Here is a 14,924-nt window from a genome sequence, read left to right as displayed (position 1 = left end):
ACCTCCCGTCCGCCAGTGTTACACTGGTCCCGCCTCTCCTCCTCTCCTTATCCAGACGGCCGGTTCCCTGCCCGGGTTTACATACACGCCATTCCATCCTCTCCGCTCCTCTGGCTGAAGGCTCTTCTTCTGCTGGGCGAACCTCCATCCTCGCAACAGGACGACCGCCTGCTGACGCTCCTGAGACGTGGTTATCCACGGAGAGGACGCCTCTCATAGCCCATTCACCAGCCATGGGCTTCCCCAACCCTTTCAAGAGCAAGTCGTCCTCGGACGGCGAGACCGCGCTCGCCCCCAATGGCTCCAACGACCCTGTCGTCAAGACGGTCGACAACACCGAGACAGCGACCAGCTCCGACTCGGACGACTTCCGGGCCATTGACCCTCACAGCGGCGTCAAGCGGGGCCTCAAGACGCGCCACATTTCCATGATGGCCTTGGCCGGCATCATTGGTCCTGGTCTGCTCATCGGCTCGGGCGGCGCTCTCAGCAACGGCGGTCCGGCCTCCCTGATCATCGGCTTTGGAGTGATCGGCATCGTTGCCTTCTCCATCATGCAGAGTCTCGGCGAGCTGACCACCCTGTACCCCACCGGTGGTGCCTTCACCGACTTGAGCGATCGGTTCGTTGACAAGGCGTTTGGTGTCGCCGTTGGCTGGAACTATTTCATCATTTGGTTTTGCGTCTTGGCCAATGAGTACAATGTCATCTCGAGCATCATGGTGTTTTGGAGCGACAAGGTGCCCATCTGGGGCTACTTTTTGATCTTTTGGGTGAGTGAGCCTGGGAAACATGGAATCCCCTCCCTCACCCCTGACTCTCGCTGACCGTCCCGCCACAGTTTGCCTTCCTCGCCTTCCAGCTTCTCGGTGTCGAGACTTTTGGCGAGGCCGAGTTCTGGCTGGCCTTGATCAAGATCGTTGGCCTCATCGCCTACTTCATCTTCAGCATCATGTAAGCATTCTTCCACCTGGTGGTCATCTGTTCCTGCGCTGACCGGCTCTCAGTTATGCCTCGGGCGGTATCAAGGGAGTCGACGCTCTCGGGTTCAAGTATTGGAACGACCCCGGCGCTTTCGCTGACGGGTTCCGCGGCGTCGCGTCCGTCTTTGTCTTTTGCAGTACCTTTTACGCCGGTGTCGAGTCTGTCGCCGTGGCCGCCACCGAGACCCGCAACCCGCGCCACGCCGTGCCGCTTGCCATCCGCCAGGTCTTCATCCGCATCATCGTCGTCTACATGGGCAGCGCTTTCTTCTTTGGCCTGACCTGCCCGTCTAACGCCCCCGGCCTCATTGGCGGCAGCAGCCGTGCCCTGCGCAGCCCCATGACCATCGCCATTCAAAACGCCGGCTGGGAGGGCGGTGTCCACCTCATCAATGCCTTCATCTTCGTCACCTGCCTCAGCGCCATTAACAGCTCCATCTACATTGGCAGCCGCACCATCCTGTTCATGGCCCAGAACGGCAAGGCTCCCAAGTTCCTTGGCTGGACCGACCGGCGTGGTGTGCCCATCCCTGCCATTCTCTTGACAAACCTGTTTGGTGCTCTCAGCATGATGAACGTCAGCACGGGCGCCAGCAAGGCCTACAGCTACATCGTCAACCTCTCGGGCGTGTCCACCTTCCTGGTGTGGGGAGCCATCAGCTTGACGCATATTCGCTTCCGCTCTGCCTGGAAGGCGCAGGGCCATACCGAGGAGGAGCTCCCCTTCAAATCGCTGTGGTATCCCTACAACGCTTGGTTCGGTCTGTCGGCCAATGTGTTCCTGGCCCTTATCCAGGGTTGGTCCACCTTTGCGCCCTTCGACGCCGGTCTGTTTGTTGATGCCTACATCCTGCTGCCGCTCTTTGGTCTCATCTATGTTGTCTACAAGGTCATCTTCAAGACCAAGCTGTGGAAGGCTCATGAGATCGATCTGCAGTCGGGTCGTCGGAGAGACTTGGATGAGGCGAAGAAGATTGCCAGCAACCAGGGCCTGACGTGGTGGCAAAAGTTGCTGAAGAGCGTTTGAGTGGTTGAACGCATGGAGGAGGACTGCTTTGCTGGAGATACCCCCTGATATTAATGGAAAGCAATAGGGCTTGGAAGTCGGTCGTTGGAAATACCCCCTGGAGTCATTGACAAAGGTGTCACTTAGTTTGCGCTTCAATATTCCGTAGTTTCGTGCCAGGAATCTGGAATCATACCAAGGAGCAATTTGTCCTACATTGTCCCAGAGAGAAACTGGGTTCTCGATCCATGTACATGCTCGGCCCGAATGGTAATGCTGAGACAATGTCGCGTCTCACACAGGTCTCTCGGGAACTTACCCCGTACTATACACGGGTTGTTCAGCAGTCGTGCTCTTTAACATGGCTGGTAAAATCCGCCTCGGCTGTTCTGTTGAAGCCTAGCAGGCCAGGAGCCTAGTGCGGGGTGCCTAGAGGCTCAGCATCGATTCCTACAATGTTCGACCTGGGCTTTGGAGGACACTCCAGCATGAACCTGATGAGGCCAGAAGTTAGTATATCAACTACTTGGCCAACTCTTTCATATGACAGAGGGCATCAGCATACGAGAGCCCAACTATCCCCTACATGCCGCCCAAGATGCAGTATGTTCCTGATTACCTTGCCTGCATGATGACGCATCGGCTCAGACCTAACCATAAGATGCTTCATGTATAGGCAACGCGCGCAGTTCACGGAGAGCAGGCAGAAATTGATCCAGCAATCATCGCCTCAAACTTAGAGGAAAGAATAGAGCATTATTCCCTGCCATAATGTTGAAGCTTAGCGATGAGCAGGGGGTGGCAATGATGGCTGATCATGGGTTCGTGAATTACTGGGGATGTGTGCTACTGATTGACGTCCGGATGATGGCTGTTGCATGAAATGTGACTGCGTTTCTTTCGAGATGAGCAAGGCGAGCGGTGGCGCAGATAATACAGAGGGAGGAGCGTACCGTTAATAGGGGTTCGTTTATTGGGGAATTCGGAGAGAATTAGTAGGGTGCGGAAGAGCGTACCAGGAGTCGCCGTGTCGGGGTCGTGGTGGCTATCTGACGGGCTACCATCTCAACATTACGCTTTGGTGACAGCATATATTGTGGCGAGCACATGGTAGGGTCGGTTTCATTATTAATCATTACCGGAATACTCATTCAGTCATTCAGTGTGACATGAAACTCGGACCACTCCGAGCTCGCGGTGTGACTTGAAACACAATAAATAGCATGAAGTCGTGGTATCAAAAATAAGTACAAAGAAATAATATACTAAAACATGCATCAAGCTTTAAACTCCTCTCAATGCATTATTGAGTCGGCAAACTCTGGGTTTACCCACGTCGGGGGCCCAGCCCACTTCCTCATCGACGCACCGAAGCGGTGGACCATGGCCAGGATAGGAATGCAGAAGACAACGGTGATAATCGCATGACCAGCAAGCGTCCACGTGAAGCCGACGTTGTCGACCCACGGGATGATGAAGAAGGGATCCACAAACGCCGACATGTTGAGCATCACGGCGTAGAAGGTCATGGTCGCCATGCTCTGCATCGGGTATGCGTCCACAACGTAGGAGCACACGGCCGTGTTGCCCATCTGGATGCCCGCGCCAAACAGCGCAAAGGCAACCTGGCCAACGATCCAGTGGTAGCCGCGGTCGACGCTGATGCCCCAAAGCACCAGGCCGACCCCGGTGAGCAGCGCGGCGGGGTATGCCAGCCAGAGGCGCATCTCGGGGGTCTTTTTGTTGCCGTTGGCCTTGGAGAGTTTGACGACGATCCAATCGCTCAGACTGCCGGAGAACAAGACTTCCGAGATAAGAGTGCCAATGATGAGGCCGAGGAAGAGGAGCCTTTTGTGCGTCGTTAGCTTCAACGGTGGCAGGACCTATCGGGAAAGGAACAAATGTAGAAGCTTGCCCTTGAATGTGCGGCTTATAATCCGGATACGCCACCGGCACCAGCGTCACCACCGAAAGCACCCACCAGTACCAGCCGAAGCAGTAGCTGATGATCGAAATAGACACAACTGCGTACTTGAAGGTTTTGATGAAGCGCACCATCGTGTCCCAAAGCTTCGGGTGCGTCATCCCGGGCAGCGGCGTGGCGTTGATGAAAGACAAATCCTTGGTCCTGCGCGGCGTCACCTCGACATGATCCGGCGCCAACGACTCCTCGCCAGCTTCCACGGCGCCAACGCTCTTCTCGTCGTCGGCATGGCTGATGGTCGTGCTGGGCGAGGCGTGGCGGCGCTGCTGCTGCGCGAGCATCAGGTGGCGCGGGTAGAGCGTCTCGGGCAGGAAGAAGATTTCGGCGACCAGGATGACGCCGAACAGGATGGCCGACAGCCACTGGATCCATTGGTGGCTGACCAGGTTGATGAAGCCGCCGATGAGCGGACCGACAAGCAGGCCCTGGTCGATGGCCAGCACCCAGAGGCCGAGCTTCTGGCCGCGTTCGTGCTCAAAGAAGATGTCGTTGATGATGGCCAGGCCGACGTTGGCGGCAGGACTGACGCCAAACCCCTGGAAGAAGCGGGCTGCCATGTAGCCGTCGAGTGTTGGGGCGAGAGCGGCGCCGATGGTGGCGACCAGGGCGATGGTGGTGCCCAGGATGACGATGGCCCGACGGCCGATGATGTCGGCGGGGGAGGCCCAGATCAGGGGACCCAAAGACAGGCCCAGGGCTGGGATGGCGACGGTCCAGTTGATCTGCTCGAGGGTGGCGTCGTAGGTTTCCTGAAGCTCCGGAAAGGATGGGACGGTCGTCGTGGTGATGTAAGTGAACATGAAGTACCTGGATCATCAGGGGTCAGATCCAATCCCATGGCCCAAGCCGTCTCTTCGCGGGCCCTAACGTACAGCGCCATGACGATGGCCAAGATGACGCGTTTTTGAAACTTGGACCAGTTCAAGGGGTCAAGCTGGTCAACCCTGACGGGCTGCGGCCAGAGCGGGAGGCCATCGGGGCTCAGGGCAAGTTCGTCTGTGGTATAGCCCAGATTACTCTGCGCCCCGTCTGGTGTTGGAGGGGCCTTCTTTTCGCTGGTATCAAGGCCGGCCATTGTGTTAACGACTCTCTGGTGACTTTTGGAGCCGGTTTTGGGATTCCAATCCAATGGGATATTCGAATGGAAGCCTCATCATGCTTTGACGGGATCAACGCGCGTACTCACTTATATGTATATCAAGATCAAAGGTGGCCCCGAATAACTGCCGTATCTCTGTTACATGCTGCAACGACAACTAGCATGGTTTGATCTTCATCCTCAACCTTATCAGACAGGTCCCTTCCATTCCATCTGGCGCTCGCGTCTTATCGTGGAGGTGGTCATGCTGGCCGGGACCGGAATGTCACGGGTGCCCCCTCCTTATCAGCCCGGCGAGGGTGCCGGCCGCGAACGGGTGCCTTATCTGCACCAACAAACATGACGGCTAGGTAAGCCTCTTACCATGCGTGTTTTTTCTTTTGTTTAAGGCTGTAACTGCTCCCCACGCGGATTGATTGCCACACATGGGGTTGCTTGCATCTGTTGCATCCATCGCAAACCCGAGTGGCTGGAACCGAGGCAACCCCTTGAAAAACGGGGGCACAGATGGGGTGTTGTGGACCAACAGGGCGATGACAACATCCCGAAGCTTCCGGTTTCTACCTTGAAGCCTGGAGAGCTTTCACACGGGTTGTTCAACATCATGGGGTCTGAAATTCTAGAAGTTTTGAAGAAGCAAGAAAAAAAAACCGCACCATTCCATGTTTCACATAATACATGCAAGTAATTGCTTTGAAGAGAACGTGGGCTGCCCCAGAGCGGGAATTTATGGAGCTGGAATGTGGGAAACACCCTGACTCGAGCACGTTTTATCATGAAGGTATCCATCCGCCAGTTGGAAAACAAAACCAATAGTTAGTTCAAGATTCTCATCGATATCAAAACAATACCCCACCCCGAGTTATCTACCTAATGTACAGTACAGTTACTAGTACTCCTCGTCCAATAACCCATTTGCTTCAGAGCCATGCCCTCGGTGCTGATGCTGGTGCTCGTCATCCAACCTCTCCGCTGCCTTCTGCACCTCCATGTCCCAATTGCTCAATCCCACGATGATCCATTCCAGGATGCCCACCAGGAAGAGCGCCACGCATTGGCCTATCCACAGACCGGCCAAGCCCCAGCCGTGGAAGGCAAGATAGATACCTGCGGGCAAGGCGCCGCCGTAGTAGGAAACAATGTTGACAAGCGCACCGACCCACTGGCGACCCATCCCCCTCAGCGCGCCGCCGCACGATCCGTTCAGGCCGTCGGCGATCTGGAACAGCGCGACGTAGGGCATGATCTCGGAGACCAACCGGATGACGTGCTTGTCATCGTTGAAGAGGCCGCCGATCACATCGCGCGTGGCCATCAGGATCGTCAGGATGAGGGTGCCGAGGATCACGGACAGGATGGCCGCGGTGTGGGCGGAGCGGCGCGCGGATTTGGGCTTGTTGGCGCCGAGCAGGTTGCCGAGGCGCGCCGATTCGGCCACGCCGAGACCGAAGGGGACGGTGTTGATGATCTGGTCGAGCGTCATGACGACGGACTGCGCGGCGAGGGGGAGGGTGCCGAGCTTGCCGGCGGCAAGGGCGACGATCTCGAAGGCCCACCACTCGGTGCCGACGTGGACGACGCCGAGGAGAGCGAGGCGCGCGAACCGCCAGGGGTTGGCGATGGCGCGCTTCAGCTGGAAGCCGCTCCAGCACTCGTGGCCGCGGATGAAGGTGGCGTAGGCGACGAGGAGGAAGAAGGAGAGCCAGTACGAAATGCCCGTGGCGATGGGCGCGCCGTACAGACCGAAGCCGAGTTTGTAGACGAAGAGGTAGTTGAGGACGGCGTTGAGCGGGGACGTGATCATGAGCGCGTAGCTGCCGGGGCGGTAGATGCCCTGCGCCTGGAGGAACTTCTTCATGCACTCGAACCAGATGTAGCCGAGGCCGCCGGGGATGAGAAGCTGGAGAAAGCGGGCGCTGTGGACGGAGATGTTCTCGGGCTCGCCGATGAGGCGGAAGAGCGGCTCGGAGAAGCACCAGAGGACGACGACGACGGCGTAGAAGCCCGAGAGGACAATGATGCCGCGCTGAAGGAGAATGCCGAGGTTGCCCTTATCCTTGGAAGCCGTGAAGCTGCTCGAGGCCAGGGTGTCGAGGGCGCTTGTGCCGCCCAAGGCGATCAGCCAGGCCGTCGCCATGGCGAACATGTACGAGAAGGCGGCGACGGCGAGCGCCTCCGATGAGAGCCGGCCGACGACCAGCACCGAAACGGTCTGAAGGCTGTTCTGCAGCATGTAGCCCAGGATAACGGGGACCGCGGCTTTGGTCAGGAACCACGCCTCGGCGAGCCACGCTCCGTACTCGCGGCGGCGGTCATTGTGAGGTTGCTCGGCGGCGGAGGTTTCGGAGTTGACGAGCAGCGGCGTCGTTTCGTCGACATGCTGCTCAGAGTCCTGCGGGAAGCTGGTTATGGTTTCTTGCGGGCTCATTGTCGCGGCGGGCTCGATGGGTTCGAGCGGTCCTCTCGTCTTCCTTTGGTGAGCGGAGAGGGCTGCAGTGGTGAAACCAAATTCAAGGAGACCTTCAAACCTCGGACAGAGATCAAGGAGACCCGAACAGCATTCCCTCCCCCGACGTCACGGCACAGCATGATATCATATGTCTTTGTGATATGTGTCGCCGATTCTTGCCCGATGACGGGTTTCTCGGCTCCGGCGAAGAACCTGCATGTTGCATCGAATCCACCGCCTGTCACCAATTATTCACAACTTTGGGCAACGGGAAGCAGCATGTTTCGCGAACGCCGCCATGATAAGACCCAGCGCCGGCCTTCCGCAGCCATCATCCCCTCACTTTCACCTAGGGATGTTGAACCATGGGCAAGGCATCCCTGAGCAAGCCGCCCCCGTATCTTTGACACCTACCCCCGCTGCCGGCGGGTATCATGCCTATTTTGGAAATCGTCTGAGGATAGGATCCGACAAATCGCGGCAGAGGCGCAGACCAGAGGGGACAAAAGCATCCCACCAGATCGGAAGACTGCCCGTCAGCGATCTACTATGCCGAATTGGGCAAGGTAGGCGCTGCGCGATTGCTCGACGATAACGGGAATGTGGGGGACGGACGAAGCCATTCCTGGCATGCATGGCACAAACATGTGGGGTAACGTTGTGTCTGTCCAACCTCACACCGACGCCGCTTGACTGACTGTGGCGATGTAGGCGCTGGAGAGACGCATCAGCTGTGACGACACGAAGCATTCGAGCATTCGACACCTCGGATGTGGATGTAGGCGGTCTGGGGTAGATCGGTGAGGGGGGGAGGGGGAGGCATCTCCGTGCGTCGAGATACCGGCTACGATGACGTCCCGCCAAGTCCCGACTGCGAGGATATAAGACAGACTGGCATGCGTCTGGGGAAGCAGGTTGGAAGTCTCACCATCACAGTCACACTTGACGAGATCGCTAGGCAATCTAGTCAATATCATCACCATGCGTTCCCTTCTCCTTGCCGGGCTGGCTGCCACTGCCACCGCCCACTCGGGCCACAAGAACCAGAAGGTCGTCTCGGGCCCTCACCAGTCTCTCTGGTACAACAGGCTCCCCGGTGACGGCGGCACCCAGGTATGATGAACCCCAGGCTCCAGTGCTTGCCCGAACCTCCTCCCACTTACACGCCGATCCAGGCCGACTCCGTCTTCTCGGGCATTACCACCTTCGGCCGTCTTCCCTACCAGAACTGCCTCGAGAACCCCGATGCCCTCTACGACATTGCCTTCATCGGTAAGCAGATGCAGATGCTCAGCGATGCCGCTTCCAGAGACTCTTGCTGACGTCGAGACGCAGGCGCCCCCTTCGACACTGGCACGTCGTACCGCCCCGGTGCTCGCTTCGGCCCCTCGGGCATTCGTCAAGGCTCCCGCCGGTTGAACCTCTAGTATGAGCAATCCCCGCCCCCACAAGCTGCCCTCAACGGACGGGGCGAAGGCACCATGCTGACCAGATCCAGCGGCGGTTACAACGTCCCCCTCAAGACCAACCCCTTCAACAGCTGGGCCACCGTGCTCGACTGCGGTGACATCCCCGTCACCTCGTACGACAACTCGTGGGCGCTCAAGCAGATCGAAGAGGGCCACTTTGCCATCCTCTCCCGGACCCCGGCTACCGACTCCGACAAGCGCGGCCCCGCCCTCAAGGGCAAGACCCTCCCCCGCGTCATCACCCTCGGCGGCGACCACACCATCACCCTCCCCCTGCTGCGGTCCATCAACCGTGCCTACGGCCCCGTGTCTGTGATCCACTTTGACAGCCATCTGGATACCTGTAAGCCCGCATTACCCCAGACCCCTCCTCGGCTTGGCCCGCAGAAGCGTGCATGCAGGCGTCGTCCGTGATGCTGATTCCCGCATGCAGGGAAGCCCAAGGTGTTCGGCGGCGCCCCCTCCGACGTTGCCTCCATCAACCATGGCACCTACTTCTACCACGCCGCCATGGAGGGCCTCCTGGCCAACGACACCAACATCCACGCCGGCATCCGCACGACGCTGAGCGGTCCCAGCGACTACGACAACGACGGGTATGTCGGCTTCGAGATCGTCGAGGCCCGCGAGATCGACACCATCGGCACCGAGGGCATCATCAAGCGCATCCTCAAGCGCGTCGGCACCGACAGGCCCGTCTACCTCTCCATCGACATTGACACCCTGGATCCTGCCTTTGCTCCGGCCACGGGCACCCCCGAGACCGGTGGCTGGTCGACCCGCGAGCTGCGCACCATCCTGCGCGGTCTGGAGGATCTCAACCTGATTGCCGCGGATATCGTTGAGGTTGCTGTAAGTTGACCCGTGGCTTGCCGTCCCTGGAAGCCTGCAGCACGACGACTGACAACGCATTGCAGCCTGCCTACGACACCAACGCTGAGCACACCACCATGGCCGCTGCCGACGTCCTCTACGAGGTCATGAGCATCATGGTCAAGAAGGGCCCGCTGAGCAAGATGATTGAGCGCGCCGAGTCTGACGGCGAGGACCTTTAAAGGGGTGGTGGACGCTGCGAGGATGTAGGGACAAGGAAGAGTAACTACCTGGTCGAATGTGGGGTAGTGTGGGGTAGGACGGTGGGGTAACGGAGGAGGGGGAACGATTCCTCGAGCAGCCTTGAGGCTTTCATGAACAAAACCCCAACCGGGGGACAGGCACCTTCGGTAGGGGGATGTAATAATGACTATCTGAACGCATTTTAGATCTCTGAACACGGCGGTTTGACGTTGATCAACAACCCATCCGTGCGGCTGACTCGATTGGCTGAACTACAGGAAGTGAGCACATAGACGAGAAAGAAAACCCCAGCAACCAGAACAACCTGTGTTTGTCATGATCATTGCCATCATTTCATTATACCCCGGCCACCACTCTCGCAGAATCCAACTTACCCTCAAAGCCCCTTAGAACAAAACAACGTGGTAATTCAGTCTCTCTGTCATGACGTTAGCAACCCCAACCCCCAAGGAAACAAGAAGCACGGCGTCAACGCTAACGTACCTAACAGTTCATTCGCGCACAACAAGCCCTCCCGATCCCCGAGGCGGTCCCTCAGGTCCCACACGTCCCGCAACGCCTGGCGGATGCTCCCGACATGACTGCTCCCGATGCACCCGGCCAGCTTGCCCACCATCTCGAGCGCAAACTCCCTTTCCGCCTCCTCCACCGCCTCGCACCCCAGGTTGAAGAGCGGCATCGCCATCGCAACCCACGTCCGGCACGGCGCCGGCGCCGCCTCCCGCTCCAGCCGCGTCAGCAGCTCCCGGAGCGCGCTCGCCGCCGCCCGGACGGGCGCCGAGCCCGAGGGCAGGCGGTAGAGCTTGCGGTAGCAGTGGAGCAGCGTCGCCTGCTGGAAGATGGCGTGGCTGAGGGCGAACTCGCGGCCCGTCTCGTCGGTGAGCGGCGTCGTGATGCCGGCGACGCGGGGCGGGTCGCGCGAGTCGCGGAGGATCATGGCCTGGAGCCTGCCGAGGAGGAGGTCGGCGTCAAAGGGGACGGGCGTGACGGGCGTTGCCGCCGGCGCGGAGGATAGCAGGTCAAGCGGGGAGACGGCGGTGACGGCGGGCGCGGGGTGGTGGACGGAAGAGAGGTGGTTGATCTCGTGGATGATGTCGAGCAGCTCGTCAGAGTAGCCGAGGAAGCCGTCGATGGCCGGGCTCGCGGGGGTGGGGTCGAGAGGGGGGATCTTCGGGGAGTCCTCGCTCTCGGGCGACGCTGGTTCCGGGGTGGATGTTGGGGATTCCGACGCGGGGATGTAAGGGAGGGTGCGGAGGGAGAGGTAGAGCTGATGGAGATGCTTCATGGCTGGGCGCGTTGCGCCTGTTGGCGCGGCGAGGCTGCGTTGAGCACCGTCGCCGTCGAGGAGAGCGCGGATCCCCTGCAGGTGGATGCGCCAGGAGGATGTGCCCTGCCGGTGGGTGAAGATCTCGGTCAGGCACCACAGGAGGCAGGTCGCTACCAAGGTGCCGTTCATCTGGTTCGTCGCGAGAGCGCTGCGGAGGAGCGAGAGGCCCGACGACTGCAGATGGCCGAGGATCTTGGAGATGTCGACGCCGTCCAGGGCGGGGACGCCGCGGGACAGGAAACCGGCGGCGGACAGGGCGAGGCAGGCCGACATGAGGTGGGGCGATTCGAGACTGACGGGGACAAGGCCGTCGAGGAGGTCTTGGTGGATGGAGGGGTGACAGGACAGAGAGGCGAGGATGTGTTTGGCGAAGTAGCTCAGGAGCATCTGGTACGTTGGCGACAGCGGGATGCCGTTGGGGAGGCGCCGCGGGGATAGCGACGGCGGCAGCGTGTCGTCCAACTCATACCGCTCCTCTTCTTGCAGCTCCAAGGGGTCTCGAAGCCCATCTTGGCCAGCCGAGGAATGTTAGGTTTTGGGGAATGCGAGGACAGCGGGTGAGTTGTGACGGCATACCTGGTGGCTGGCGACGGTCCGGTGGGCTTGTGCAGCTTGGACGCCGGCCAACGCCCGGGTTGCGCTCTTTGCAGCCATTGCGGCGGCCGGTCTGCCCTGCGCTAGACCACCCTACAATCCGGACCTGAAGGGAGTAGTTGCAGGTCCTGTGGAAGGTGGAACACTGGCCGCAGATGGGCTTGGACTCATCACACTTCCTCCTCCGCCGGCGGCACTCGTCGCAGCCTTGGCGAGATCGTGAATTCATTGCGGCGCCCGCCGATGTGTCCGGGGGAGGTTGCTGGTTGGCTCAACCGCTCACGCGTCACTCCAGATTTGTTGTTCGAGGCAGCTTTACTGTGCATGGCAGTAAAGACGCACCGCTACAGAGTCTAGTACACGATCCGGGATGCCTCTGGAACGGCATCGGAGGCCCCCATCGGCACATCGAGCTTTCGATTTCACGATTGCATTGGCCACCAGCCAAGAACCACGAGCGATAAGCGTCACTGCTGCTGGCACATGCGTATTACCGATGCTGTGGAGATAAGCGAAACCCCCCTCCATACCTCCACCCCCCTCCTACCCACATCCATGGGCCCGTGGAGCGCCGTCGAGGGGTTCTTGGTTCGTCGGTCCGATGACCCCCCGAAGAGTGAGGCATGTCCTGTCTTCAACGAAGACCAGTCAACTCCGTTACACCCTGTCGTCTGGGGCCCGTTGCGAGCACGTCGTCGGAGCAAGCCGGAACCACTCGGCATTCAATCCTCAAAGGATCCAGAGATGGAGGAGACGGGCGCTAGGCGGTTGCTAAAAAGTCTATGTAACATGTAACGTGAATGCAGTAGCGAAAATGGGGGATGGGGCAGCTTGGCCAGGTCGCTGTCGGGGCGGAGTGGGGGTCCGAATGGCAGCCCGGGACGGGCCAGGGACGAGCTACATGCTTATCCATGTTCACGGCCCAAACAGATCACCGACCAGTCCCCACTTTTGAACAAGCCCCTAGCCGAACAGAACATATACGAACGTCAAGTCAAGGTAGTCTGAAAGTGGCGACAGACTTGGTCTGGTTTCTGCCATGGACTCTGCCCGTAGGTCAAAGAGCCTACCGAGGAGGTGGTTTTGTGGAATGCGATATCAATTCAGTGGGAAACCCCAGGAGCAGGCGCCAGCCCCCAGCACCTCGGACTCTTTGAAGAGAGAAAGGACTTGGTGGCGAGGTGTCAAGAAAGAATGCCTGATGCGACGGAGATATGGCTTTGTCATGGTCATGAACAGTTGTAATCATTCTTAGAGCACGGTTGGGAAACGCGCCTAGTACGAATCAACAATCCGAACAACATCTCGGGACGTAGAATGTCCTGCAAAGTGGTGGCAACAAGTCAATCGGATACCTCTCTTCCGCAGAAACATGGTCATGAGAGCATGTTTGATATTAGTATTGGGCTCAATAGAATCTCCATGGAGGTGTGCTGAAGAGATGCCCTAGCGTATCACACCGCAACGCCCAAATTAACTCTCATCAGCCTGCTACCCTAGAAACCCATAATACAACCCCCATCCCCTTTCAGAAGATTGAAAAGTGCATCAACTTGCCCTTGTGACACAGGAGTCGTTTTCCTATTCAGGGCAACGGATACAACGAATGCTAACACCAAAAAGCATATTAACTACATCCTGGATCTTCCCCCATCAGCCTCCCAGCCCGACCTCCTTGTTATCACCACGCTCTAGCTGCCTCCTTGACCAACGAGTCGATAACCATGAAGCTTTCTCTGTCTCTTATCTTTTTGGCCAGCCTCATTGCCGTGTCCAGCGCGAGCTGTCGCGGTGATTGCAAGATTCAATGCGGAGGGTGCAACCGCGAGTGTGTCAGCCGGTGCATGGGAGCCAACTGTCCCGGGTACGTTTCCCATCGACGATTCCTACAAATATAAAGCACCTAGGTAGGTATCTGAAAAGGGAATATCGTTCTGATATGGTTCTGCCACAGCGAGCCTCGCGAGCCCCTATGCTGAACCGGCAGTTTGGTCTTGGTTGGAACGTCTGGCACGGATTATGAAGTGATGCCAGAGCAGGAGGGCTGGCCGCCATCTTCTCTTGACGAGTATTCCTTTTTGGTTAGTGCATAGGGTATGAACTTCAATTCAACCTGAAAGCGGTGGAGAAACGGAAGGCATCTTCCCAAGATGCCTCATTTGCTCCTTGCGTGAGAATCCACTAGGGAATAGTTCAACCGCTACTCAAAGCATTAACTCGGCTGTCTACTTCGTATTGAGCTTCCAAGGTCTCACAGGCCCTATGCTCATAGGGTCACTGTGAATCAATTGATATTTTCTAAATTTGCCTCACTGCTCCGACATTCCTGTAAACTGATCTGAGTCGCAGTCTCGTTTTAACTCGAGCATCTCGACCCTGCTAAAACCCTGGTTTGCTAGCAATGTACAGTGATGCAAGAATACTCTTCGAGATCACCTGTACATAACTACGTAGAAAGCTTCAAGACAACCAGACAACTAGCAGGGGAAGCGAAGCCAAACAATAACCAAATCTATCGACTCACTCGGGGGCATGCTAGCCGGTCAGCCGGTTAATGAACCGTGTATGAAACTCGGTCCAACCATCAGACTTCTATTCATGCTGGGTTTAGCTCGAGTAATGACTTGGAGACTCAACGGTAGGTTTCTCGGGAGACTTCGACGTATCACAAACTGTGGTGGCCCGGACCTGTGAGAGTGTATACGGCGGAAAGGAGTGGTTGGAAGCTGTTGTTCAAAAGAAGAAAACAACTATCTAATATGCCTCTCCTGGAGGCTCCTTATATATACGATGGATGCCCAGAATAGCGGTCTGAGCAGGCAGAATGCCTGCTGGGGTTCAGGACCAGGGTATAAGTCCCTATAGATCCTGTTATACACCCCCCAGTTGTTCGTGATCAGCGAGCAACTATTATAATAGGATCTTGAAAATCAAAG

The 14,924-nt window shown here is 58.0% G+C and overlaps 5 protein-coding genes across 5 annotated transcripts; 2 read left to right on the top strand and 3 right to left on the bottom strand.

The window, feature by feature from the left end:
• Nucleotides 1–233: 233 nt before the first annotated feature.
• On the top strand, nt 234–2,010 carry VTJ83DRAFT_4632 (uncharacterized protein; the record flags this gene model as incomplete). Its single annotated transcript, XM_071011143.1, has 3 exons — nt 234–773; nt 842–954; nt 1,008–2,010. 3 exons carry the CDS (start codon nt 234–236, stop codon nt 2,008–2,010), a joined length of 1,656 nt encoding a protein of 551 aa, XP_070866082.1.
• Nucleotides 2,011–3,284: 1,274 nt separating this feature from the next.
• On the bottom strand, nt 3,285–5,048 carry VTJ83DRAFT_4631 (uncharacterized protein; the record flags this gene model as incomplete). Its single annotated transcript, XM_071011142.1, has 3 exons — nt 3,285–3,837; nt 3,905–4,780; nt 4,846–5,048. 3 exons carry the CDS (start codon nt 5,046–5,048, stop codon nt 3,285–3,287), a joined length of 1,632 nt encoding a protein of 543 aa, XP_070866081.1.
• Nucleotides 5,049–5,961: 913 nt separating this feature from the next.
• VTJ83DRAFT_4630 (uncharacterized protein) lies at nt 5,962–7,500 on the bottom strand (the record flags this gene model as incomplete). The annotated part of the gene is made up of 1 exon (XM_071011141.1): nt 5,962–7,500. The coding sequence occupies one exon, from the start codon at nt 7,498–7,500 to the stop codon at nt 5,962–5,964; it is 1,539 nt and encodes a 512-aa protein (XP_070866080.1).
• Nucleotides 7,501–8,502: 1,002 nt separating this feature from the next.
• VTJ83DRAFT_4629 (uncharacterized protein) lies at nt 8,503–10,045 on the top strand (the record flags this gene model as incomplete). Its single annotated transcript, XM_071011139.1, has 6 exons — nt 8,503–8,634; nt 8,697–8,793; nt 8,857–8,947; nt 9,020–9,333; nt 9,424–9,842; nt 9,908–10,045. The coding sequence occupies 6 exons, from the start codon at nt 8,503–8,505 to the stop codon at nt 10,043–10,045; spliced, it is 1,191 nt and encodes a 396-aa protein (XP_070866079.1).
• A 408-nt stretch (nt 10,046–10,453) lies between these two features.
• Nucleotides 10,454–12,217, bottom strand: VTJ83DRAFT_4628 (uncharacterized protein; the record flags this gene model as incomplete). Its single annotated transcript, XM_071011138.1, has 3 exons — nt 10,454–10,485; nt 10,551–11,903; nt 11,971–12,217. 3 exons carry the CDS (start codon nt 12,215–12,217, stop codon nt 10,454–10,456), a joined length of 1,632 nt encoding a protein of 543 aa, XP_070866078.1.
• Between the last annotated feature and the right edge of the window lie 2,707 nt (nt 12,218–14,924).

Source organism: Remersonia thermophila, chromosome 4 (genome assembly GCF_042764415.1).
Source record: "Remersonia thermophila strain ATCC 22073 chromosome 4, whole genome shotgun sequence".
NCBI classification, from domain to species: domain Eukaryota; kingdom Fungi; phylum Ascomycota; class Sordariomycetes; order Sordariales; family Chaetomiaceae; genus Remersonia; species Remersonia thermophila.
Note: the sequence above shows the minus strand (reverse complement) of the source record. Positions and strands in the feature narration are given on the sequence as shown.